The sequence below is a fragment of the Nipponia nippon genome, unplaced genomic scaffold, assembly GCF_047370975.1.
Source record: "Nipponia nippon isolate SJK-2023a ecotype South Korea unplaced genomic scaffold, ASM4737097v1 scaffold_1, whole genome shotgun sequence".
NCBI classification, from domain to species: Eukaryota; Metazoa; Chordata; class Aves; order Pelecaniformes; family Threskiornithidae; genus Nipponia; species Nipponia nippon.
The window spans coordinates 15,919,295-15,946,506 of NW_028262290.1; the positions used below are offsets into that span (position 1 = coordinate 15,919,295).

At 39.5% G+C, this 27,212-nt stretch overlaps 1 protein-coding gene across 3 annotated transcripts; it reads left to right on the forward strand.

Moving 5' to 3' along the window:
* Positions 1 to 27,212, forward strand: RAD21 (RAD21 cohesin complex component). Of its 3 annotated transcripts, none has more exons than XM_087747246.1 (14): positions 1 to 161; positions 7,340 to 7,513; positions 9,357 to 9,486; positions 11,691 to 11,790; positions 12,795 to 12,901; positions 13,800 to 14,003; positions 14,608 to 14,733; positions 14,931 to 15,053; positions 16,298 to 16,521; positions 16,838 to 17,003; positions 17,380 to 17,531; positions 19,080 to 19,229; positions 22,658 to 22,741; positions 25,387 to 27,212. In XM_087747246.1, exons 2-14 carry the CDS (start codon positions 7,370 to 7,372, stop codon positions 25,576 to 25,578), a joined length of 1,902 nt encoding a protein of 633 aa, XP_087603372.1. In that variant the 5' UTR covers positions 1 to 161; positions 7,340 to 7,369; the 3' UTR covers positions 25,579 to 27,212. The 3 variants fall into 3 exon arrangements, with proteins under 3 accessions (XP_087603372.1, XP_087603386.1, XP_087603378.1); XM_087747260.1 differs by having other exon boundaries at positions 15 to 161; positions 7,358 to 7,513; XM_087747252.1 differs by lacking the exons at positions 1 to 161; positions 7,340 to 7,513 and adding an exon at positions 10,829 to 11,135 and having other exon boundaries at positions 9,355 to 9,486.

The window sequence follows — 27,212 nt, forward strand, 5'->3', positions numbered from 1 at the left end:
GAACGGCTGGTTTGGGCGGCAGGAAGGGCCGCGGCCGCCATCTTGTTTGTTTGAGTGAGCGGCTCGGCTCGGGGAGGAGGAGGAGGAGGAGGAGGAGCGGAGCGGTTACCGAGCCCGGCCTCGCCCGCCGCCGCGCCAGCCTCCCCCTCCACCGGACCGGGGTAAGGAGCGGCTCCAGCCGCGCTCGCTCCCGCCGGCCCGCCCGGCTCGCTGCCGCCGTCCGAAGGGGCTCGGCGGGGGTCGGCCGCAGCCTGGCTCTCGGGGCGCTGCCGGCCTACTCGGGCTCGGCTGCCGGGCCCCTGCGGCTGGGCACGGCCGCGCCGGCTCTTCGGCCGAGCCCGCCCGGCGGGGGCGGGTGAGCGGCAGCGGGCGGGGGGGGAGGGCCCGCCCGGCAGCCCGCTGCGCGGCGCCGCCCGGGGCTCTCCGGGAGGGCAGGGCGGCGGGGCCGCCCCGGGACCCTGCGGCGGGGCCGCGGCCGAGGGGTTGGGGTGACCTGCGGCGAGGTCGGGCGCAGCGGGGCCCTGTCTGCGGCCTGGCGGCGGCTCGGCAGAGCCCCGGGGGGAGTGCGGTGTGCGGCCGGGGAGGAGCAGGGGCCGGGGGTGCGCTCCGCGGTGGAGACGGTCCGTAAGCCTGGAGCGGTTCCGCGGGGCAGCCGGGGAGCAGTGTGTTGGGGGCCGGGGTGAGGTAACCGATCCCCAGCGGTGGGCTGGCGAACGGGACGGCGTAGCTGCGGGGCTGGCGCGTTCCGGGGCGGGGAGAGGAGCAAAGTTTCATCTCCCAGTTTCTCATTTCCTAACGTAATTTAACTTCTCACCTGGATAAGGCGGACTATTGAGTGCTCTTGCAGTCCTCACTAGTAACATATGAACGACCTTCTGGGCACTGTGACTGTTGATCTGCAAATAAAAGGCCCCTTTAAAAATGCCTACCTCTTGAAGAATTAAGATCTTACTCTAGCAGCTCCTGTGGATACCGATATAAATCTTGCGATAGTTTTTAAGATTTCTTTCTGATTCTGAGTGAAGGCTTCTGTTAAATGTGGAACAAGGTGGTGTGTTTTTATCAATAACAAAGGAAGTGCGGGGTCACTGTGGCTTATTGGCATGGCACTGTTTCAGAGAAAATGACTTTTCATTAAATTTAGACACATGGAAGAAAATATTGTAAATTTGGAGAAGTTATCATTTAGGCCCACGTGGTGTGAACGTGTGCAGTAAGCACACGCTTTCATTAATCTCTTCCTCAGTAAAACTTATTATATAAAAAATGGGGAAACATCAAAGCATTAGTAGGGCCAGGCTTGCGTTATATTTTGTGAAGGTTCATTTGTAGCTGTTTGACATTCTGTGAAACTTGGAAACACAAAGCCCATTGATCTAAAGTTTTAGCTGGAGGAGAAGTGTCGTGAGGGGAATAAAAGGAGGAACGAAGTTACCGAGAGCTACAATAAACTTAAATTACCACACAATTGAATTAGTTTCATCTTGCCATCAGGGTTGCTGATATCATGGGATTTCCCACAGAAATGAGAACAGTTGCCTCAGTTAATACAAGAGTTTAACTTCTTTGAGGCAAAATGGTAGAAAGTTAGTTTTTTACATTTGGGCTCTTTGGGTGAACAGTGCAGAGGAATAACATGTAAAAGGCGGAGTAACGTAAGGGGGGGCCATATTCTCGTATTCAGCTTATGTACATTTAAGGAGCGTGTTAACACATGGTTTCTGCAAGCCTATTAGTTTGACTTGGAACTGGAATTGCGCCAAACAAGTTGAGATAATTGAGATAGGGCCTAAAATTAAAAAGATTCTTTTCCACTGGATGAGTGGACATACTGAATCTCGGGGCAAGGGCAGGATACCTGCTGAGGTTTAGGTATGGTTTAGTGTTCATAGGGTTCAATAATATCAAACTCTGTACAATAATTCTGAGTGATCTGCCTTTCGAATTAGTAACTTTAGTGGGCCACTGGTTCTAGCAATTTAATTATGTAGGTGCGTAGTATATTGTAATTGGAGAACAGTGAATGCAGTTCCTGTAAAGGAGTGGTGTGTTTTGAGCAATTATAGACCTAGTAGTGCAACCTCAGCCATAGGATTTCAGAAATGATGTTGATGGAAAAAAACAAGATCTGGAGACAAATGGAAAACGCTGTACGCGTTTATCAAAGGTGTGTCAAGTTGGACTGGTTCAATTTCATCTTTTTCAATAATTGATTTTGTGGACATAAGAAATTGAGTTGACTTGTCACTGAACTTCAGTAAAGCTGCAGGTGCCACAGAGAAATACATAAAAATTCAGAAAAATGCTGATTAATCAGAGAATTATAAAGGTGGTTGAAGGAAGGAGATGAAACAAGGTAGTGCTGAAAAGAGGCATTGAGCTGGAAGGAGTTATTAGTGGAGTTTGTGAAGACTGGTCCTGTGGTGAATTTTTTCTTTTTTTCAGTGGCACCAGGTGTTCAGTGTGCTAATGAAACCTGCTAGTGAGACAATATTAGTAAGTGCCTGGACTAGGGAAGTTTTCGACATGTAAGAAGGACTGTATAGTGAAGGATTATGAGTTACAATTGAAGAACTCGAAGTACAATTGCAGGGTCAGGGTAATCCTTCTGGACTTCTGAAGTCTGGCAGGGCCAACTCGGACTGCCGCAGGTGCACAGCGGGAGCTCACTCTTCCCCAGATGACCCAGGGCTGGCTTGGCTCAGCAAAACAGGAGCAGGGACAGCACGGGAAGAAAAGGTGTGTGTAGCAGGGAACCTGCGGAGAAGAGAGGTTGAAGGAACAAATGAATTAAAATGATTCATTTTTAAACTGTAGTATGGAAGTTGTTTGCTGATCAGTGGATGAATGTGGTTCTGGAGTAGCCTTACAAGAGGAACAAAAGTAGGTGATGACAAAACAAATTGAAGACTGAACTTAACCTGTGAACTGGTGTGTGTATACATAACCTGACCTAGCAGACTAACAGGCAAGTGGATTTAATGGGCTAGAGTGAACCACAGTCAAATTAAAATATGGTGAATATTGTATCTGTTGTCTGTAATATTATTGTCAACTGGTATTTCATTAAGCTTCTTTCTGAATGTCTTGAAGGCTGGTACTCAAGCTATGCAAGAGTGCTTTTCAGAGTTTAGATAGCCATTCTAATACGCAGAAGGATTTTAAGACTTAATATTTGTTAATAGATGGTTAAGAAGTTATACATAGATAGCACCTACCCAATTTTCTTGTTGCTTCTTCTGGAGGATCAATTACCAGATACTCAGATGAGAGAATGAAACAAGCTGATTCTGGATCAGACCCTGTGTACTATCTGGATTGTATTAGTTTTGCTTTATGTGTTCAGTTACTTTGTGTAAAGAATTGTAGCCTTTTTTTACACTTCTATAGAAAGAAACATATATTATGCAATTGTTGAGGACCAGTTTAGGCAGAGGAACCTGAGGACAATTGTGGCACATTGAAGCAAATTCGAAGTTAATTAAAATCAAGTTTTAAACTTTTTTTTTAAACTTTAAGTCTTTTAAAAACACAAGTTGGCAAGATCAGGATTTGGTCCCACCTGGTCTTGTGTGAGTATATATTTTTTTTTGCCTCAAAGCAGTGCAAGCAAGACAGAAAAATGAGCAAGTTCTTAGAACAAGTTTTAAGGTGCTGGTTCATATCCAGTCAATTTAAAAAATTAACAGTTACATTTTACCGTAGAAGATTTTTAAGAGCCATCAGCTACCCTTTTTCTTTTGAGGATTCTTGTGAGTTGCTTTTGCAGCCAGTGACATATGTTTTACATGTCTGCATGAGCACTCTGCCATTCCAAGAAACTCTTAGTTCCTGTAACATTCATCCTAGTCTCAAATTATGCCAAAAAATCTATTTCTCCTTTCATGCCACTGCAATCAGCATGCTGCCCTATGAATTAAAGATCAGACAAAAAGCCTGAAATAAGGAAAAGGATTATCTGAAAAGAAAGAAAGAAATCTGGAGAAAGCGAGAGCAACTGTTGGGGCCTGCTTTAAGCAATTTTGCTGATGCTCTAAACAGCAGTAGGTGAACTGCTGGGGCTCGGAACCTTAAAGGTGGGATTTGTACAGTTGCTGTAATCCAGGTATTACCATACAGAGCAGAGCATCTGCTGGAATTTGGAAGTGGCAGAGATTCATATTGTGACAGGAAATTAGTGCTTCGAGGAATAGAAGTATTATTTGTTAATAACAGTTCAAATTAAAACATACTTTAAAACTACCTGTAGTTTGATTGTCACTGTTTCTCTTCACGTATTTTGCTGTGGCAAGGCTTCGTTAATGGATGAAGAGAAACAGACAACCTCTGTCAGAAACTAGTTATTTTTAGTTCTTATTCACTCCAAAAGTTTAAGTATCCTGCACATGTAGTACAATCTTCTCATTAGTCTTACAAGCGAGTTTTAGGTTTGATTCTGTCACTCCAGTACAGAGTGGTAGTCAAACCTGGGAAACACCACAAACACAGGTGACCACTTACTTACTGTTTCTGCCCCTTCCCTTGGTGCAATGGTTTTCAGCCTCTATTTGATATAATTGCTAACGAAGTATGTTTTGAAACCCATTCACATATGTTAAGATCCCTTATGGGGAGTACTTTGTCTTAGATTGTCAGTTCTTTAAAAGACAGAGAAGTTCACAGTATGTCTGTTTAAAAAAAAAAAAAAAAAGAGGAAAAAAAGTTGTGAAATCATTAGCCTTGGTGTGATCCCGACACCTCAGTTATTTGGGGAACCTTGCTTCCTCTTGGATATCTTAGATGATTGTTTGTCTTATGCTTGTGTTACCTTTGCTATCTGGGATTTAAAGTGGTAAGTTTTTTCTGTCAGAATTGTCAAATAGTGTGGTTCACACTTAACAGGAAATCTTCAGTAATATTTTCATGGTTACAGTTAACTGTATGTTTGAAGTTTTTTGAAGCCCATGCTACATATTTTAATGATTGTAAAATATTGGTGAAAAATTGTGCTAAACTCTCTGAATCAAAGTACATTATTTTGCAACTGTTGTTAGAAGTTTTTAGCGGAGTCATGCAAGTGGTTTTATTAACTGTATGTTTGTGTTTTCCCCTGTTCCTCATATGTAGGGGTAATTTACAGGCCTGCTGTTACCAGAGCAGTGCATGGTTGTGGTGGCAACTCAAGATATCAAAATGCTGGTGCTGCAAAGTTATGTCTCTGCTTATACAAAAATACTGTGAGGCCTTTGAAAATGAACAAGGGATTGAATTGTCTGCTGACCTTTGAGACAGTGTGATGTCTTTCAAAAAACACTGGTGGGGAGTGGGGGAAGTAGAATACCTTCCTTTAGATAACTTTAATTGATCAAGGAGACTTCCAAAATTGTTCTGTTGTGCTTCCTAGAAAAGCTTGCTTATGTCCATCCTTGTGCAGTGCTGTCCTTAGCCCCCACAGTCTCAACAAATAAAAATGGCATCTTAACTTCTTGTTAATCTGCAGCTTTGTTATGACTCAAAGCTATCAACTTCACTCCTAAGAGTAGTTGTAATCCTTTCTATCTACTGTGTTAACTTGAGCTGAAGCTGAACATGGCCCTTATTTCCTTTAAATCATTTCCACTGTGTCCGTTCTTGGTTATGAACAGAATCAGTGGCCAGTCTGTCATTAAGACAGATAAACTTGATAATCAGTTCTGTTGTCCAAACAACTCTGTTCTCTGTTTAATGCAGCTGAAATTCAAAGCTTTCATCGTATTCTATGTTGAACAATACCTATGAGTGAGTACAAGTACGGAGTATGGTACCACTACAAAGATCATTTTCCCTATCCTTTATATTCCTTCAACTCTCATTTGTTAAAACAAAACAAAAAGCACCCCAAAAAAGCTGACAAAAAAAATTTTTGACCTTTACTTTCAGAGATCTACCTGTAGATCTACAAGTTTTCATTTATTATCCAGATATCTAGAGGTTGGCTATACTTCCACTGAACCAGTAATGCAAGTGCTTCTCTTGCCCCTATATTTTTCTAGCAGTCACAATTGTGCTCCTCCTCTTTTTTTTTGTGAAGCATACCCTAGAAATATCAACAGCTCTACTCTAGCTGCTTTGAAACTTGTTTCTTTTACCTACAAGTAAATTGGTGTGGTTTAGGAATTTGCTTCCTGAGAATCTCTCTCTGGCTGTCACGTTTACCAGTGCTTCATGTTTCCCTGTGTTCCCTATTTGCTTATAAGTTGTGTTCTCATGCGTTTGGGAAACACTGTGGGTTTTTTTAATGGCTAGAAACTGGTGTTCTCACACTGGCTATGCCCAGATTAAACTGCCCTGCTTTTACTGTTAGGTTGCTGTGCTTCCTCTGGCAGTTGTTCTGTAGGCATGGAGGAGGTAAAAACGGAAATGCACTTGTTGCATCTCTCCTGTTCTCTTTTGCTTTTTTTTTTTCCCCCAGTTACGGATATTGCTGGAGAAAAAGCTGTTTCTGGAGAATCTTCCACCTCTATAAAGCAAACTCTGTTTTCTCAACTTGTAGTTGAACTGAATCATATGCTTAACCTCATGCATGAAATTGGCATGTTTAGGAAATAGGACATCATGCTGTTCTGCTTCCCCATGGTTTGATAAGTTGGCATCTTATCAGCCATAAGAAGGTAGTTACTAGATAAACAGATAAAAGGAAGTCTGTTTTTTCTGATGAAGGAGAAAGAAGAAAATGAAATCTTCAGGAAGTTTGGAATAATGCAGTCAATTTTCTTACCGTTTTTATCAACACTTCAATAAAAAATACGAAGCATTACTAAGAAGATTATGAAATGGAGAACAGTCTGCTCAGGGATGAAGACATAATTGTACTTTCTATTTAAGAAAATACGGTGAAATCAAAGTTTAGGACTGTGTATTTTATAATGCTGAATGTTTTACTGAAACAATGTAGAATACGTACTGCTATAGTGTAGTAGTAGCCTCTGAATTATGAGTAGGAAGAAATGGAAGTGGTAGAAGGCTACTGTGGACTGAAAACTGAGATGTGTTTGTGCATTATATGAGTTTGGTATCATTACCATAAAGTTTAATGTAGTCAAGATTTTTTTTTTCTTGTGGGATGTTAAGCATTTTGAAATTATGTAAATGGTCATTGGTTGCTGTTCTTCCTGCTTTATACTTCCTCTGCAATAAATATATATGCTATTACATGGCCACCACTTGTAAGTGTTGGCTTCTTAAATATCTTATACAAATAGTCTGACTTTAATGATTGAAAAGCAAACATGTGCTTTGCTTGCTGCGGATAAGGGGTGTGTTTACAAGGATGTTCCTCATAAATTTTCTAGGAAAAAAAACCATGCCTTTCTCTTTACAGGTTTGCACTTTGTTTTAGACATCTGGGACCATGTTCTATGCCCACTTTGTCCTGAGCAAGCGTGGGCCGCTGGCCAAAATCTGGCTGGCGGCCCACTGGGATAAGAAGCTAACCAAAGCCCATGTTTTTGAATGTAATCTGGAGAGCAGTGTGGAGAGTATAATTTCACCAAAGGTATGTATTTTACACTGATGTAATGTTACCTTGTAGTGAAAAGAAATTGTGTGTATAGGTTGCAGTTACTATTTGGGTCACTGAGACAAAATTTTAAAGGATGGAAAGGGCTGTTCAGATGTGAAATGCCCTATTGACTCTTTGATTCTGAAGAGTATTTTCTTGTCAGTTTTCTAATGCTAAAGTATCACGCACTTTATTTACAAAATGTTTTGCTTTGTATAAATGGAGGACTTGTATCTTGATGTACCATGCATCACTTTAGAAGCAAATGTTTGGAAGAGAGGAAAGCCGAGGCTTTCCAAGAAGTAACTTTTAAAGGCCTTAGGATGACACTCTTTCAGTGCTGCTGTTACTGGGAGCTGTAGAAATAATAATTAAGATATTCTTGTTTATGCTTGTGACCGAAGTTCAAAACATGTTTCTACTTAGCTACAGCAAAAAGATCTGAAGTATCACAGTAGCTTATAATGTTACTGGTTACATGAGGATAGTTTTCCATAGAATAAAAATACTATACTGTAGTGTAAAAGCCTTGCTTTTGAAGCTTTAATCTCTGGTTTTCTGGGAAGTGAATAGATAGCAACAAAACTGAAAGAACATGACACTTCTGGATGGCTATTGTGAAACCAGAGGAAATTTTGAGGAACTTAGGTTTTAAAATGTTTTGTTTTGTTTTGTTTTTTTTCCCTTTACTGCTCATGAAAATGAAATTTTCCATGTAAGAACTAGTGGACTGATATGGTTGTGACTTCTGTCACTTAACAGATGTCTGAATGTCTTATATGAAAAGTAACTATTTGAAAAGAAAGAGAACTTTATTTTTAATCTTTTGGTTGATACAAATATATGTTTCTATAATGCTATCCTGGATTTTGGAAGAGCTGCTAAGTGTAAGCAAAAAATGTGTAGTACTATTCCAGAACAGTGATTTGCTTCAGTGTCAGCTCTGGAAGGATTTAGAAAGAAGATAATGTTCATGTATTCATGAGTGAGCTGTAGCATTCTTTTAGAAAAAGGAGATGTTGATAGGCACTCTTTCATATATTTAACTTTGTGTAACACTTTCATTAGCTGGAATATTAGAAAGGCATTGTATGCAATAAAAATTTTGAGTTCTTAGCGTTTGAGGTTAAACCCTGTATGGCTTAATCTTTCTGGGAGACAATTATTCCATGTACCCTTCAACACAAGTCTTGTGCTCTTTCAGACTAAAGTACTTAAGAAGAGCCCTTCCCTGGAATTTTTTTTATCAGTTTTCTGTTCCCACAGCAGATACTTGATTACGTAGTAAAGCAGTGAGGTTAAAGAGGAAAGGAACTTAAACTTGTTTTAATGTGGCAGTGTTTGTTTATGGACACCCCACATCTTCCACTGTTTATTTCTGATTTTCTCCTTAACTGCAGGACGGAAGATGGAGAGGTAACAAGTAACAGTTTTTAACCAAATTGTTCTTAATCAAATCGTAATTTATGGCAGTCCAAATTTTTATATTTTTCACTTTTTTCACAATTAAAGCAACAAAGATGTCAGGAAAAGATGTGGTAACATGGGTTTTGTCTTGTTATCTTTTTTTTTACTAGACAGAGCAGTGTTCGGGGAATTCCTGGAGTGACCTGCCATTAATTTACTGATATTTGCCAGGTCATCCATAAATAATAGTAGAGTACCGTCTTGAACTGTAGACTTTGCATTGTTTCTTTCTTCAGTTTTCTGCTGATTTTCATAGTTGTTTTGAATATTTGGTGTTATTGAAAAACTCATGCAAAGCTGACTGAAAATGTCATTAAAGGAAAAAAATTAAGGCTACATCTAATTCACTGATTGTGCAATATATTTTTAGGTGAAGATGGCGCTTCGAACCTCAGGACATCTCTTACTAGGTGTTGTTAGAATCTACCACAGGAAAGCAAAATATCTTCTTGCAGACTGTAATGAGGCTTTCATTAAGATTAAGATGGCTTTTCGTCCAGGTATCTGTCTTTATCTAAGCACTCTGAAAAGTTACATTGTTATATAGTGGTATTTATTAAGAAGGCATACAATTCTACCTTCCTATCTCTGTAGAAGAATTGCATAAAGTTATACAGGATTATAGGAGAAGTTATTTTCTTTAGTGCAGCTTCAGGCTGGCTGTGTGACTGAGTTGTATGCTGAAAAACATCTTTTAATTGAATTCTGAACAAAAACTTTTCCTATTAGTGCTGCTTCAGTAAAATCTCAATTATGATTTTGGCTGTTGGTGGTGTACGATGTTAAATGGAAATACGCTGCATGGTTTTTACCTTCTGTCACAAGTCTGAAAAAGGCCAGTTGCATGTACTGAATAGAAGCACAGAAGGGAGCTTGTTTCCATCAAGGATAAAGATTGCCTTGCCATAAATTACAAAATAAACATAGAAGTAAGCTGTTTTTTTACCACTTTCACATTTTAGTTTCTGGAAATAATGTGAACCGCAATGTGCGCAACAAAGATATTTCTCCTTTTGTATGTGTGACACAACTTCCCTCTCTCTTGTTGCTTACTCTTAAGATTTTCCATGAAAATGAGGACCCATATTAATACCTGAAATGACTTTCCATCCAGCAACAAATTACTTGGCTAACACGCGGTTGATAGTTTTCTTTAATTCTGGCCTGGGAAACTTTTTTTCCAGCTGGAGTGTAGCTGTGGTAGTGATGCTACTGGATACTCACAGCTGCTGAATCACGTTCTACCTTTTAAAGTTTGTGAGCGTAATAGATTTAAAAGCTGAACTTAAGGAAGACTTTTTTTTTTAAAAGGCAACTTTTGAAAGCCAGTGCAACAGGAAATTTGAGAAAACTTAAGGTATATAATGACTTTATCTTCTTTTCATGATCTTCACATTGTGATTCAGGCATTGAACTTTATGTAGCTTTCTGTGGAAATTTGTTGACTGTTGCCAATTTTTTGTTTACTCTTGCATTTAACTTCCCTGGGTTTTGAGAACACATACATTTGTCTAATTTCACAAGGCGATCTGTTTTTCCAATTTTCCCACTCCAAACAGAGAGCATGTAGAAGGTGAAGTGCCTTAAAACAAGAGTTACAAAAAGTGGCGTGCTGATCTGAAACAAGTTGAGGCACTTGTCTTCTCAGTTTACCAGCTTTGTGGCTTAGGCATTGTCTTGATCCTGTCTGCTCTGAGAATCATTCACATGTTTTGTTTTAAGCAGCCAAGAGGTAAAAATATTGGATAGCCCTGAAAGGATGGACTAGGTTTCTTCATTCCTAGAAAAGTACTAAGATGAGTAAACTACAGACTCATGCTTTTTCCTGGTCTCTCTGGACAGTGGTTCTTTGATTATCTATTGCGGAGGGGAACACAGTGGGCAGAGTGTTTCCGAAGTATCTGTTCCTCAGAATTGCCTGTGTTGTGTGGGTCAGAAGGCAGAACATAGAGCTCGAATGTTCTGCAAGTTACAGAAGGAATTGAACCTGCATTTTCCATGCACTTTCAAGTGTCCTGACCTCTAAGCCTTTGAATAAAAGAGAGGCACCAGCTACTGGCACTGTTTTTGTGTGATGCCTAATCTGATAGTCGTGGTCTGAGAATGCCCACTGAATAGCAGATTAAGCATCTCGGGAAGATGAGAAAAGGTATGTATGTGGTTTAGGTAATCCAGCTGTTTTAAATGCAGAAGCCTAAGAGTTTGTGTGGCTCAAGTACAGTCAGTACTGTGCTGGGACTTCCAGAGCTAATTGAACTGACTGAATGACCAGTAGCTAAGTAGTCATGCTGTGTTGCCACTGCTTTACCCAAACCACACTGCTTTACCGAAATGAAAATATAGGACTAACTAGCTCACCTGGAGCATCATGATAAAATGATTTTGTAGCAGGTACTTGCATAGTGTTGTGATAACATACAGCACCTGTGTTAGCAGAGCTGTGCAGCTACACAAACATTACCAAATGATTTGAGGCTTCCAGGGTTATACAAAACAGTACAAGGGCCTGAGGGTATATATTCTGAATTCAGACTGAATCTCAATACCAACATTATCTAAGGTTTCTTCATAGGTGTCTAGCATTGGTTCAATTCAACAATTTAAAGACAAGAAGCTCCTGCTGAGAGAACAGTGCTGAAGGCACAGAGAAAAATGCTGTCCTTGTAAGGAATGGGAACTCATGTCCGAGTGTTCTTCTCTGCAGGGGTTGTCGATTTGCCTGAGGAAAACAGAGAGGCTGCTTACAATGCTATTACCTTACCTGAGGAATTTCATGATTTTGACCAACCGCTTCCTGATCTAGAGTAAGCTTGGTTTGTTTTTTATTATTTCCATGCAAATAATGTTTGGTTTTAGTTGAGGAGAACCTGGTTTTAAACAGCAAACGCATTGCTGAATTAAAAAAAAAGTCTGTAGGTAACCTGTATTCTTGAGTCTTTTAATATACCAAGCAAGTACGCAATCATCTCTATGTTTGTTTTCAGTTCATAGTAGCATGTAATTTTAACTGACGTTAAAGCTGTCCTTACAGAAGCTTTTGAAAAACTCAGATATGTATTATAATTTTATTTTTTCTTTTATGCAAGGCATTCTACATCATGTGATGTAGAGAGAACCACGTTCTCAGGTTAGACAAGATTAGTTTTATGGAAATGTCCTTGTTGACCTTCTGTGGTGGCACTTTTAATTCTTAGAACTTTTTAATACTAATAGGTTACTTTTAAACATAATAACAAGGATACAACTTGAATAGTTCTTGATTTTTAAAAAATTAATGTTACCATTTTGGATAATTCATAATGGAATTTCTGGGTTACAGTTTGCTTTACTTACACAGTGTTCGATTTGGTTTATATTCAAATTAGAGCATATACTAATTTGAAACTACATAAAAATTCTGTGTTCTTCTAAGAAACATACCTTCACACACCACAGAGTGTTAACTTGGTACTGTTACTAGATACACTTTTTGATAAATTATATTAATAGCTTTTGAAGTTGAAGGGGAGGAAGTCTGGTCGTAGTTATTAATTTGGCCTTTAAAATTAGTGACCCCAACATATCGAGGAGTAAGAGAGGTTACTGATATGTTTACCAGAAGCTAACACAACTTGGATGATAGGTTTTAGCCATGAATGGTTTTAAGTAGTGTTTTCTATTCTGTATTTACCATCAGCTTTTTTATTAATTGACTTAAGTGTATAGTGTACTTTTTAAGAACTAATTTCACTTTTATCTAAGCAGGCTTTATCTGTTGTTACTTTTTTAAATTGAGATTTTTTTAATAATTGCCTTCTGTTTTTTTAAGTGATATTGATGTGGCCCAGCAGTTCAGTTTGAACCAGAGTAGAGTGGAAGAAATTACAATGAGAGAAGAAGTAGGCAACATCAGTATCCTTCAGGATAATGACTTTGGTAAAAATCTTGTTTATTATTAAGCGTTACTAAGGTAGTTTTGGTAACTGTAAAGTTATGGTTTTGCAATGACTACTGAATTACCACGAAGTACAAAACAAATTAGATCAAACATGCTGTGTTTCTGTACATTTAATTTTTAGTTTGTACAGGTCAGTTTTTCCAAAAAGCCTGTCTTCTAATATTCAGCAAGCTTCTAGCTGCCTATATAAAGCTGAAGAATATTCAGTCAGGTTAGTTAGTGAAGTACTATGTCAATTATAATTTTCAAAATGTGGCGTGAATATGAAGTCAGCTGTTGCTTTAATCATAGGTGTGTGTTCAGTCAGAAACCGTTACGAGATTTCTAAAGCTGAAGCAGTCAGTGGTGACTAGTTTACTTCTTTCAGTATCTTATCAAGGACAGCATTCTAAGATCTGAATCAAAGCCTGAAGACAGTTGTATTTGAATATCTAGTTTCAAGAGCACAATAATGTAATCCGTAATTTAGTAGTCTTTTTGAAAGTATAATCTAGGTATTGATGGTGGTGGTGATCTGGTATTGGTTTGCGCTCTGTACATGAAGCCTAACCTCAAGGTATAAGGTAAAACTTTTTTGAATTCCTTGGAATTCTTTGGCTTCAATGCAGCCAAAATTTAGTAGGATCTTGCTAAAATCAAGTCAAATAAGTATAATAAGATGCTTTGAAGAGGAGATAGTTAGTTATTTTTATAATCAAACAGTATTTTCTCTGTGGTATTGCTGGGCATAATTCCTTACATCTTGTCATTAACTCTGCAGTTAAGATAACTTGGAATGAAGCTTGGTCTTACATTTGGGCCTTTTCTGATTGATTAGCTGGGTCTCTTGCATCTTGGTTCTTTAGCATTTATAGCAGTGAAATTGTATTCTTGCAGGTGACTTTGGGATGGATGATCGTGAGATGATGAGAGAAGGTAGTGCATTTGAGGATGACATGCTAGTGAGCACCAGTGCTTCCAATCTCCTACTGGAACCTGAACAGAGCACCAGTCACCTCAATGAGAAGTCTAACCACCTGGAATATGAAGACCAATACAAAGATGATAATTTTGGAGAAGGAAATGATGGTGGAATATTGGGTATGTTTGAGAAATTTGTTTTTCGTCTGTCCTGCCTTCTGCCTCAATAATTAGTTCTTGGGGGGACAGGAGGGAGGTTGTTTCTTTTGTTGCCCAGGTCCCTCTCTCAGTTATGCCTTCAGCAGTGGAATTCTGGTTTGTGAGTGCTACAGCAATGTAGGTGATGCATAGCATGTTAACTGTTGGCATATTTCAAATTAAGTAAAATTAAATCATCCACAGTTTTTCCATTCTGTATGTAACGTTCTTTGGAGAAAAACGAATATGCAGCTCTTCTTGTTCTTTGACTCATTCCAAGGGTTTAATTAATATGTTGAGAATTGTATTGAGTGCTTCTCTGTGAAGTACTAAGAAACCTAGTAAGATACAAATATGTGGCAAGTGTATTGTAATAAAGGTTATGTGTAAGCTCAAAATTTGGGCTGAAATGCGGCTTGAAAAAGCACTCCTAATTGTTTGTGTCAGCATTGAAAGTATAGGTTTCTCTAACCTTTGCACTATCTTTATCTGTATTGTCATAAATTTGTACTTCTTTATAAATTTGTCTGTACTTCTTACGTGAATTTGTGGTTGCAAAACTGATTCTTTCATATGGTTGTTTCAGATGACAAACTTCTCAGTAATAATGATGGTGGTATTTTTGATGACCCACCTGCACTGTCAGAAAGTGGAGTGATGATGCCAGAGCAACCTCCCCATGATGATATGGATGATGATGATAATGTATCAAGTGAGTATGATCTAGGGCTAGATCTAGAATTACTTGTTTTCAACTAATTTAATTAGGATTCTAATTCCTTAAAAGCATGTTGAACTCAAAAGTATGAAATGTGGTAAACCACTTTAAGGTGTGGAGGAGGGGATGGGAAGGGTAGCACAGTTTCTTAGTGTTTTGACTTAGTGCAAGATACTTGTTCTAATTGGCAGTGGGTGGACCAGACAGCCCGGACTCGGTAGATCCAGTTGAACCATTACCAACTATGACTGATCAGACAACACTTGTTCCCAATGAAGAGGAAGCTTTTGCTCTGGAGCCTATTGACATAACCGGTGAGTAAGCTATTTGGGAATATTTTACTTGGGTCATCAGAGACCACCTTAGCTCAATGGAGTGGAAATGAATGTCTAGCACTGCTGCTGACTCTTCGCAGTTGGAAGAGAAACCAGGGACCAAGTACTGAATTCCTTTTATTCTAATGGTAGCCTTCCGGTACTTTCCAGGTAGGTAGCTTACATTGATGGTCTTGGAGAATACTAGTTTGTAGTTTCTGCAGTCATTATGTATAGCGGCATGATACTGTAGCTTTTGATCCACATGCTAGTTAAAATACAATGAGCTGGAATAGAACTCATCATGTCTTTAATACAGTATCTGTAATGCAGCACAGTTCTCAGTATGCTATGTGTGATGGCCAGGAGTGACTGTTTACACTGAGAATGAGTGCTCTTGTAGTGATTCATAGCTTTAATGAATTGCTGAATTCAGGAGATGCATCTTTGTATTTGAAGTTCTACTGAATAGTGAAATGCCTTGTCTTTTTCTCTAATGCAAGACACTTTCTTATTTTAACTGGTACTGTATGTGGCTCATTAGAAACAGATCCCTGCTTTATTAAAAAAATAAGATTTTGAAAAAATGTAGTTTGTCCTGTGTTTTCAGACTGAACTCCAGGCCCTGATTTACTGCTTGGCCAATTAAAAAGCCCTAGCACTGCCCTCTGGTGGCAAGCTCGCAACAGAGGTCCTAGCTGATCAGCTGGGACCGGCAAAGACAGCGTTTGCCAGAGCTTCAGGGTCTGCTGCAGAGTGCCAGGCTGTAAGCAATTTACAGTAAAGTCATTCTAGAGCAGGATGAGAGGTACAGGTAAGATAACCACCCACATTAACACTACCAAAGCTCAGATAGGGCTTAGGGGAAAAACTTGGTGTGGTATTTTGACTCTTTGGTCAGAGGGACCTTACATCTCAGGGGTTTGCTCCTGAAGAACACCAGCCTGACAAGCAACCCATGAGGGAGGGAGGCATGTGCAGCTAAGGACATCAAGGCTTAGGTGGATTCAGTAGAACTACAAGTATATGTAGAAGAATCTGTAGGTTATGGGACAGCATTCATAGTGTTTGACCTTTCATAGTGCTTACAGCTTTTCATTCCTTCTGCCAAAGCTAGCATTGCCTTAGATTCTTGATGCAGCTTTATACATGGGCAAGTAAGACCTATAGAGAACCTGCAAGATTCTTCTACAGTGTGGTATCTGTTTGAGCTAACCTTCATTACTTGCTAAAAATCTCAACAGTCAAGGAAACCAAAGCAAAGAGGAAGAGAAAGCTGATTGTGGACAGTGTGAAAGAACTGGATAGCAAGACTATTCGAGCCCAATTAAGTGACTACTCTGATATTGTTACTACTTTGGACTTGGCACCTCCTACTAAGAAACTGATGATGTGGAAAGAAACTGGCGGAGTTGAAAAGCTTTTCTCTCTGCCTGCACAGCCGTTGTGGAATAACAGGCTACTGAAGGTAATGTGTTTGTGCAGGTTAATTTTGAAATGGACTATATGCAGGATTGTGCCTCATATATAGTAAACGTTGGCATATGAATAGTGATATAGTGATAGCAGTATTAATAATTAAAAAAACTCATTAAAACAACTAAGATAACACCAATGCTTAAAATATTTATCAGTTACAGAAATAAATGAAATCTTTTACTGTTACTACTGTTGGAGAGGAGCTTAAAAATGGGAAAGGAAGATGGCCCATAATTACTTGATCTGAAATGAAATGAAGGACACTGAGAACTGCAATAGTGAATAATGTAACCTTTCTCCTGTAGCTCTTTACTCGTTGTCTTACACCCCTGGTACCAGAAGACCTAAGAAAGAGGAGGAAAGGTGGAGAAGCTGACAACCTTGATGAGTTCCTTAAAGACTTTGAAAACCCAGAGGTTCCCAGAGAGGAGCAGCAACAACAACAGCAACAGCAGCAACGAGATGTCATTGGTTTGTGTCTTGTCAAAGATGCTCTGCTTTCCCTCAGAGCTTATTTTCCTCTTTTCTTTGTTCTTTATATTAAGTCACCAAAGATTATGAATGAAGCAAAGAGCTTTGTAATGGTGGTTTAGCTTGATAAATGATCTGTGACTTAATAGCTTTTTTTCCAGAAGTAGAAGACCCTTAAAGATTCAGTTTGATCCAGTGGATTAATTGGGTATAGGATTGGGTTGTATGCATATCTGTATCAATTCTATTCAAGTCACTGCAAAAGCTATGCAGGCTGTTATGAGTGCTCAATTCTAAATTAATAGCAGATTGGACTTAGTAATGTCATTTGAAACTGTATCAAAGTATCTAAAACTAGGTTTGTTGTGGAATATAGATGAACCTATTCTGGAAGAACCAAGTCGTTTACAAGAATCAATGATGGAAGGCAGCAGAACCAACCTGGATGAATCCGTTATGCCACCCCCACCACCTCAGACAGGTGTTAAACGCAAACTGCAGCAAGTAGAACCAGAGCCAGTGTTACCTGTGAGTAAGATTTTTTTTTTTTTTCTTTTGAGAATGATAAGTTGGGAGTGTCTTTGAGGAGGAAATGACACAGGTTTGAGGCACTAACTTTCTGTGGTGGTGTGAGAGATGCTGGAGTAGCATCCGAATCTTTGTCCCTAGGTAGTCTTTATGGTGTTTTTCTTAAGTGGCAAGCTTATAGAAAGATTTAAAATGCAGGTAGGATAAAGAAATGGCACTGTTTCCTCCAGAAAAAGTCTTCAAGGATTAAAGTGTATTGCTTATAAACTATCAAGTTCTTCTGCTTGCCAAGCATATGTGAACAGCTTTCACTGACGAAGAAAGGATTGTGCTAGCTGCACAAACTTCCTTTTTAAGATAGTTCTCGTGTTCCAGGGTTAAGGGTTCAAAGAAAAACTTTGCTCTTCAGGAATGATTTCCCAGTTGAGTTATGAGTAGACTTGGAACCTAGCTCATATCTGCCTCTTCTGTGAAAGCTGTGATGCAGTGTGAAAGGAAACCATATTGGTGAAGGGGAGAGGAAGTAGGCGAAATGAAAGGTGAATGCTTACCTGGTGAGAACAGTCCTGGTTTATGCTGTCTTTCTTGTGTTTGTGCATTTTTTTTTTAACCCCACTTTTCGTATGTTTCTTGGCTAACAGGTTGTTTGCTGTAGAATGAGACTGTTAGATGTTACGTTAGCTTATTAAAAGAGGTGGCAGCTGCTGCTCCTCTTGGCCATGTCATTGAGTGAAAGTGGCATCAACTGTTTGTACTTTGTGCTGAAGCCAGTGCTATTGGTGTGTGTTGGGAATTGTTTGATCACACCAACCAGATCAGGCCTCTAGCAGCATGCCTGTAGTGTTACCTGCTGTATGAATCTAACACAGAAGTTATTTTGAGCTATTTTAGGGTATGTGTAGAAACAGTTTCAGGTATCAAGGTAACTTTACTGGCAAACACTTAACTGTGTATGGATTCAGGGGGAGAATACTGTACATTAATTTTATTAAAACTGACTACATAAATTCTGTTAGACTGCTTTTCTGCATTTTCCTCTTGATATAAACATCTTCCGAGAATGATACTCAAGCACCAAAGTCACTCATACGTTTTTGGAAATTTTACGAAGTACCTGTGTTTTAATTCCTTCGTGCTTGCATTGCAAAGAACAACATTTTGGTGTTTCGAAGATGTCTTGTTCCAGTGAGTTAAAGTGTGTTCATGTAGCACTGCATCTGGTTACGTGGGATTTTAAAGTTACATGTGCTGATCCAAGAAATGAGATCAGTAGTTTGGATGGTGGACTAAGTGAAGTTATTGGAAAGCCTTTTTCCTTATGGTGGTATCATAATTTCTGGTTTGAGTAGAATCCAAAGGATTAAAAATACATTTATGGACAGCAAAACAAAACAAATTGCTTTTCATTTTTCAAAAATGAAGAATTCTGACGAATGGATAAGACTTAGAGACTTGGATTTTGTGAAACTGGTTTGTAGCATCAGCATTCTATTGTAAAGCACTGATCAAATGATGCTATTGGTGTAACTGTATTGTGTACTCTTAAAGCATCCACCATCACAACAGCTGGAAATACCACCTGTAGAAATGCCTCCAGAGGAGCCCCAGAACATCTGCCAGCTAATACCAGAGCTAGAACTTCTGCCAGAAAAAGAGAAGGAGAAGGAAAAGGAGAAAGAGGAGGAGGAAGAAGAGGAGGTAAGAACTCTATGTAGAAAGGGTTTGTGTGTTCCCCAGCACCGTTTGACTTTGGATTCATTAAATGGCATAAGAAATAAATCTTCTGTCCTTGGGAAATGGTAACCTTTGGAAATGTAGATTTTTAAAATGAATCCATGACTGTTTTATGTTCTTTCTATTATTCCATTTTATAAATTGCATATATATATTCTGCTTTGAATTGGAGGGTTCTCATGTTCTCACACATGGTTGGATTAAACCACTCTGTATGTTTATGATGCTTTATACAAGAAGTTCTGAACTTAATTTTATGGTTCCATTTTAAATAGTTCATGCCACTTAATAAAAGTAGACTTTTGTAAGAAAACCGTCCACGTCCTAAAATGTGGTTACTGAAGTTGTTTCTTAGCTACAATATTTAATATTCTGTGGATATCAAAACAAACTTCAGTGATTCTTTTTATTTTACACCCAAAATGCATGATATTAAATTAGTTTGTTAAAAACTGTTGGAAAAAGGATGTATCTGGACACATGAAGCTTCCTTCTGTAACAAGTCACATGTACAAAGAAATGTGAATTGCTTCAGTCAATTACTTTAGTCAAGATGAATTTCCTAGCAATATAAAAAGCAGTTAGAACAGAATAGAGTATTCTCAGCTGGAAGGGACCTACAATCATCTAGTCCAACTGCCTGACCACTTCAGGATGTTGCTGGATGCAAAGAGGTGTTATTTTAAAAGTAGTACAATGAAGAAGAAATACATCCTGACTTAATTTGGGGGACGGGGGACACGGACACGGGGACTGGCCAAAGACTGAAAACAAAGCAGATAGTGCTTGCATGTGTCACTTTCGCGTTGATCTTTTTAATTGCTGATTTTAAGTAAAGTTCTTGTTTTAAAAGCCATGTATAACACATATTCCATAAACAAGTACTGTTCTTTGTAGGTGAGTGCTTCATAGGACATGAGGAGCTGAGTTGTTACAGCTAGCCATCACAGCTTTTAGCAACAACCTATTTTCCTTTTCAATTGTTCTGTTTCCACAGTGAAATGACAACATGGCTGAGTTTCATAGAATCATAAAATGATTGCAGTTGGAAGGGACCTTAAAGATCCTCTAGTTCCAACCCCGCTGCCATGGGCAGAGTCACCTTCCACTAGACCAGGTTGCTCAAAGCCCCATCCAACTTGGCCTTGAACGTTTCCAGGGAGGGGGCATCTACAGCTTCTCTGGGCAACCTGTTCCAGTGCCTCGCCACCCTCCTAGTAAAGAACTTCTTCCTTATATCTAATCTAAATCTACCCTCTTTCAGTTTAAAGCCATTACCCCTTGTCCTATGACTATGCAAGGGAGCATAGCTTTTTATTCCAGCTTTCTTGTAGGCCCCCTTCAGGTACTGGAAGGCTGCTAAAAGGTCTCGCTGGAGCCTTCTCTTCTCCAGGCTGAACAACCCCAGCTGTCTCAGCCTTTCCTTATAGCAGAGGTGTTCCATCCCTCTGATCATTTTTGTGGCCCTCTGGACGCACTCCATGTCTTTCCCGTGCTGAGGACTCCAGAGCTGAATGCAGCACTCCAGGTGGGGTCTCACCAGAGCAGAGTAGAGGGGCAGAATCACCTCCCTCAACCTGCTGGCCACGCTTCTTTTCATGTAGCCCGGAATATGGTTGGCTTTCTGGGCTGCAAGAGCACATTGCTGGGTCATGTTGAGTTTCTCATCAACCAACACCCCCAAGACCTTCTCAGGGCTGCTCTCAATCCATTCTCCGCCCAGCCTGTATTTGTGCTTGGGATTGCCTCGACCCATGTGCAGGACCTTGCGCTTGGCCTTGTTGAACTTCACGAGCATGGGCCCACCTCTCTAGCCTGTCAGGGTCCCTCTAGATGGCATCCTTTCCCTCCAGCGTGTCGACTGCACCACACAGCTTGGTGTCATTGGCAAACTCGCTGAGGGGGCACTCAATCCCACTGTCCGTATCACCAACAAAGATGTTAAACAGTGCCAGTCCCATTACTGACCCCTGAGGAATGCCACTCGTCACTGGTCTCCACTTGAACATCGAGCTGTTGACCACAACTCTGAGTGTGACCATCTAGCCAATTCCTTATCCACTGAGTGGCCCATCCATCAAATCCAGGTCTCTCCAATTTATAGACAAGGATGTTGTGCAGGACAGTGTCAAATGTTTTGCACAAGTCCAGGTAGATGATGTCAGTTGCTCTTCCCTTATTCACCAACGCTGTAACCCCATCGTAGAAGGCCACCAAATTTGTCAGGCACAATTTGCCCTTAGTGAAGCCATGCTGGCTGTCACCAATCATCTCCTTATTTTCCATGTGCCTTAGTAGAGTTTCCAGGAGAATCTGCTCCATGAACTTGCTGGGCACAGAGGTACAACTGACTGGCCTGTAGTTCCCTGGGTCTTCCTTTTTTCCCTTTTTAAAAATGGGGGTTATGTTTCCCCTTTTCCAGTCAGTGGAAACTTCACCGGACTGCCACGACTTCTCGAATATAATGGATAGTGGCTTAGCAACTTCACTCACCAGTTTTCTCAGGACCCGCAGACGCATCTCATCAGGTCCCATGGACTTGTGCACCTTCAGGTTCCTTAGATGGTCTCGAACCTGATCTTCATTCTCCTGGTCTCTGCCTTTGCCTTCTGTGACTTGGGCGGTGTGGCTTGAGCACTTGCCTGGGAAGACTGAGGCAAAAAAAGTCATTGTGTACCTCAGCCTTCTCCACATCCTGGGTAACCATGTCTCCCGTTTCCTTCTGGAGAGGACTCACATTTTCGCTAGTCTTGCTTTTATCACTAACATACCTATAAAGCTTTTCTTGTTGCCCTTGATGTCCCTGGCCAGATTGAATTCAATCAGGGCTTTAGCTTTCCAGACCTGATCCCTGTCTGCTTGGATAATTTCTCTGTATTCCTCCTAGGCAACCTGTGCTTGGTTCCACTCTCTGTAGGCTTCCTTTCTGAGTTTGTCCAGGAGCTCCTTGTTCATCCATGCAGGCCTCATGGTGTTTTTACCTGACTTCCTCTTCATTGGGATGCATTGCTCCAGAGCTTGGAGTTTATTAATGTTTGCAAAATAACATTGTTGATACCGTGTTCCGTACTAGCAATCCTAGTTTAGACTGAAGTGTCTCTTCTCATTCAGTTGTCATGACTGAATTTTTGTTTTACTAATTGTCAGCGTAACGTTTTGAGGTGTAATCGTGGCAGGCAACCTTACTATGGTACGTCAGCTTACGTGTGTGTCTTCCTCCATCCCACTTCCTGCCTCTCCTAGATGTGTCCTGTGACTCGAGTTGTCTAAACCTTCTGGTTTCATAAAGAGAAAAAGCTGCAGTGATTAATCTAAAGTACCTCTTTCATTTCATACCTCAGTGGATGACAAGATTATTGTTTTGTAAATTCGTGAATTTTGGCTGCTTGCAGGAAGAAGATGGCACAGGGGGTGATCAGGATCAAGAAGAAAGGAGATGGAACAAGAGGACTCAACAAATGCTTCATGGACTTCAGGTACACATGATAATTTGCTTTCTTGTAAAGTAGCTTTTGAATGTGGCCACTGACGCTTTTGACCTGAGTTAAAAGGTTAAAAGAAAGAGCTTTCTTTGCAGTAGATGTTACAGACTTAAAATATAAGCTCTGTCTTGGGTGGTGATGGGGAAATGCTTGTAATTGATTAAATCATAATATAATTGTCGCTTTTTTCCGAAGAATATTTGAAGTAAAATTTTTCACTTGAGTGTTTTTCAGCCTTTATGTCCACACCTGATGTGCAAGTAAGATTCCCAGAAATTCAAATTTTAAAATAATTGGGTTTGATTGTGTTTTTAATGAAACTTATCTCTGACTTTGTGCTATGTGACCCTAGGCAAACCTTATCAAGGCATAGGAATAAAACCATTTTACAGGATGTTTACTCCCAGCTAGGCTAGTTTGAAAACTTCCATGGTACGGTAAGCTGAATCTATAACAACTGTGGGAAATCTGACCTTGGCTGAGGCGCAGCATTACTTTTCAGCATGTGGCTTCAGTCTGCACAGACAGATCATCTTTGTAGGATGGGTTCTTGCTTGCTGGACCTAAAGAGCTTTTTTCTGATAAGATGATTGAACATCCCTAGTATACACTTGAACTTAAGTGCAAACTGCTGTCTGTTTGCATATAGGTCTCTGTGTACTTCATATATTCTTGGACTACCTTTGCCTTTCAGTCTAGTTTGCGGTTCCTACCCCTTTGTTCCCTTAAACATTTTGGCAACTCCTGAGATTCTCCTGTCACTGAAGTGTTTCCGTTCCATTTCTCAAAGCTGTTTTTGTTTTCCAAAGTTATCCTCACTTTTTTTTGTGAAATTGATAGGGTCCATCTGTGCTGATAAAAGCTCATTGTCATTATTGTATCTCTGAACTTCCAGTATAGTGGATTTGGTAGCAGCGGTGGGAAATGCTGTGGAGTTTTCAGTAAACTGAGATTTAGTAGTATTTTGTATTCTGTTAAGTTTCTCAAAAGTATGATATAACCAAGCAAAAGCTTTACATTTCTGGAAAAAGTTACTTATTTCATAAGAATTACTTGCTTACATCTCTAAACAATCAAACCTTAATTTTTAAACTCCTAAATAGCCTTTATGATACTTAAATACACTTAAATTTAGTTCAGATTACATTGTAAACTAATGTGATTTGAGTTAGTTGTTTTGCACACCTGCAAGAATTCTGCTAGTTTAAGAAAGATTGTTTTAAACTGTTGTTGTGGTTTAACCCTGGCAATCAGCTCAGCCCCACACAGCTGCTTGCTCACTACCCCCTGGTGGGATGAAGGAGAGAATCAGAAGGGTAAAAACAAGAAAACATGTGGGTTGAGATAAAGGCAGTTTAATAGGTAAAGCAAAAGCTGCATGCACAAGCAAAGCAAAATAAGGAATTAATTCACTGCTTCCCAACAGCAGGCAGGCATTTAGCCATTTCCAGGAAAGCAGGGCTTCATTACACGTAATGGTTACTTAGGAAGACAAATGCCAAACCCCAAATGCGCTCACACACCCCTCTTCATGCTCAGCAATAAAAGCTGAGGGGAAGATGTTGTATGGTATGGAATAGCCCTTTGGCCAGTTGGGGTCAGCTGTCCCGGCTGTGTCCCCTCCCAACTTCTTGTGCACCCCCAGCCCACTTGCTCCAAAACAAAAATATTTGCTCCCATCCGAAACATAGCACCATATGAGCCACTGTGAAGGAGATTAACTCTGTCCCAGCCCAAACCAGTACAACTGTGGCTTTAAAAGTAATTTTTAAAGTATACAGATGTTTAGTTGGTAATGTTGTGTAATGTTTTCCTCTCTGTTTCATCACAATTTCTGAAAAGAGCTTCAGAATTCTTTTGACCACGTCTAGCTTTTTTCAATTCTTTCTTCCATGTGTCCAAAAGAGCATCACACTGGATGGCTCAAACGTTAAGTCTGTAATGAGATTGGAAGTTAAGATCTGTTTAATATAAAGTAATTAGGTTTGGCCAGCCTAATATCTTTTCATCTAGTAGATATTCCAGAGCAGATGGTTCCATTTTAAATTGAAGACGTCAGTTGTTGTTCTAGCCAGCAAACAGATGTATTTTCCTGAATTTTTTTTATATTCTGGCCAAGTCTTTGAAAAATGTAAGTAACTTAGTTTCAGGCAAACAGAGGAGTTTTAGAAATAAACAGGCTTTCACCTTGGCAAAATTATGCATCTTTTAAAAGAACCTGAGCTCTTGAAATTTTGTTTTAAACAATAGATCATGATTATTTTTGGAGTTATTTTTATTTTGAGAAAGAAAACAGGGATTTTTTTTTTTATTCCTATTTAAAAATATTTGTCCTGTAGTCAAAAAAGACTGGCTAGCTGTTGGTGCAGAAAGAAAGTCTTGTGCTATAGTGTTTCTGGAATAAGTTGCACAGATTCAAGACTGATTTTTTCACACATCTCTGGGAAGCCTACTTGGTTTCGTTTAGATAAGATCCATATAGAAATTTTCATGTAGATGTTGTAATGTCCCTATCCAAGGCCGAGTCCTTCCCAATCCCCCACAGTGTCCTGGGGGTGACAACAAACAGAATCTTGCCAAGGGACATTCTTGTTTGTATGTTGTTCTCAATTTGTGGTATCAATGTTTGTGTTTTTCAGAGAGCTCTTGCTAAGACTGGAGCGGAATCTATCAGTTTGCTTGAGCTGTGCAGAAATACGAATAGAAAACAAGCAGCTGCAAAATTCTACAGTTTCCTGGTACTTAAAAAACAGCAAGCTATAGAGCTGACGCAGGAGGAGCCTTACAGTGACATCATTGCAACACCTGGTCCCAGATTTCATATTATTTGAATGGTTAGATTCAGCAGAGCTAGTGTTCGTTTCACTAGTGCATACATGTATTGCCCCATCTGTAGGGCCCACAAGACCGTTGCAGAAAATTTAGATTTTATTGTCTGTATAAAGTCCTTGGTTTTCTTTTTGGGTTATTTTGGTTTTTGTATTTTAAATTTACCACTTAAATTTTTAGTGAAACTGCTGGGGTGGGTGGCTTGAGTTCCAAGTGCAGAAACCAGACAGCTCAAGGACCCAGGTGAAGATTGTTTTAACAACTCAGAGCAGATGTGTGCAATATTGGTGCATGTAATGTTGAGTATCAATGGAAATGTCTTACGATAATTTGACTAGTTGATTCAATAGTGATATTTTTAACCTATACAAGTAAACCTGAATGGCCAACCTATTGTCTGATTAAAAACTTTGCCAAACTCGTCTAAAATGTCCGGTCTGCTTCTCATAGTAGTGGGTTTTTTTTCCCCTTCCCTAGATCTTTGTGCATACCGTGGGTCTCTTAAAGCTGCCAATATGAAAGGTAGTGCCTGATACGTCAGCTTGCTTTGTCACTGCATTTTTGCAGTCAGATTTTTGTAGCCCTTGATGCTAAGGGGAAACGGGTGTCTGTGGAAAGCACTTCCTCTACGTGATACTATTGCATACATGAAAGGACGGAACATGTGTTAAGCATTTTAGACGAAACATTCCTTTTCACTTATCACCTCATTATGGTCCACTACTGATAATGGCTAATTACTGTTAATAAGCGTCAAATAAAATCTCTAGTCATTTCATTTAAACCTTTAAGATATCAAAATGCTTTAGGTTTGTTAGAGCTGTATATAAACTCCAGACTTTTTAAAACAGACTTCTAGATTGTAAATTATCTGATTTTTATTAAGCAGGCATATGAAGATGAGAATAAGAGAAGTTGAACAGATTGCCTTTGTAAAGATGCTAAATTCAGATACCACCTGTACCGAAAGGGCAACAAACTTGAATATAGAGTACAAACAGGCACAGTTCCACTTAATTGTGTAGTGTATTAATGGCTCTTTGGATATATTTATGGTTTTAGTATCAATTTTTCCAATAATGCACACTCCTGTGTTCAAAACATTTTATCAGTTTTGCAAAAGAAGTCCCATTTGATTTTACTTACAAAGAATGAAGCTTTACTGTTAGACCAGGTAGCACCAGAAATTATGTGAATATGTTGATTATGGAAACCTGTCTTAACTTTTCTTAGGGCAAAATTATTCACACTGAAGGTTCTGGTTTTAATGTTGGCACTTTTGTGAAACAATTTTGGGACTCAAATTTCAGTGTATCCTCGACTGTAAAATTATGTGAATGTTTAAAAAAAAATCTGAGACTACATGATGACCATGTTTTAATAATCCTTGAAAAAGTTAATTGTATAAAGTTACTGCAGCTTTATTTTCAACATGATGTGCCTGTAAAACCATGATTTTCCCCTTTGTAAAAAGAGACATTGTAGATAACTTGAATGTTTAATTATAGAAAAGGTCATTAGTTTCTTGTTACACATTTTTAGTCTGTTTTTGTTGCTTTTCAAGGTTAATATTCTTGAAAATAGTTGATGCTGTTATGTATAACTTTTCTAATAAAAGTTGTGTTATAAGCTGTTA

Coding starts and splice junctions, on each gene's coding strand:
- RAD21 (XM_087747246.1), top strand. CDS start 7,370: ATGTTCTATGCCCACTTTGTCCTGAGCAAGCGTGGGCCGCTGGCCAAA. Junction 11,791..12,794: donor CAACCGCTTCCTGATCTAGA/GTAAGCTTGGTT, acceptor TGTTTTTTTAAG/TGATATTGATGTGGCCCAGC. Junction 17,532..19,079: donor AACCAGAGCCAGTGTTACCT/GTGAGTAAGATT, acceptor GTACTCTTAAAG/CATCCACCATCACAACAGCT.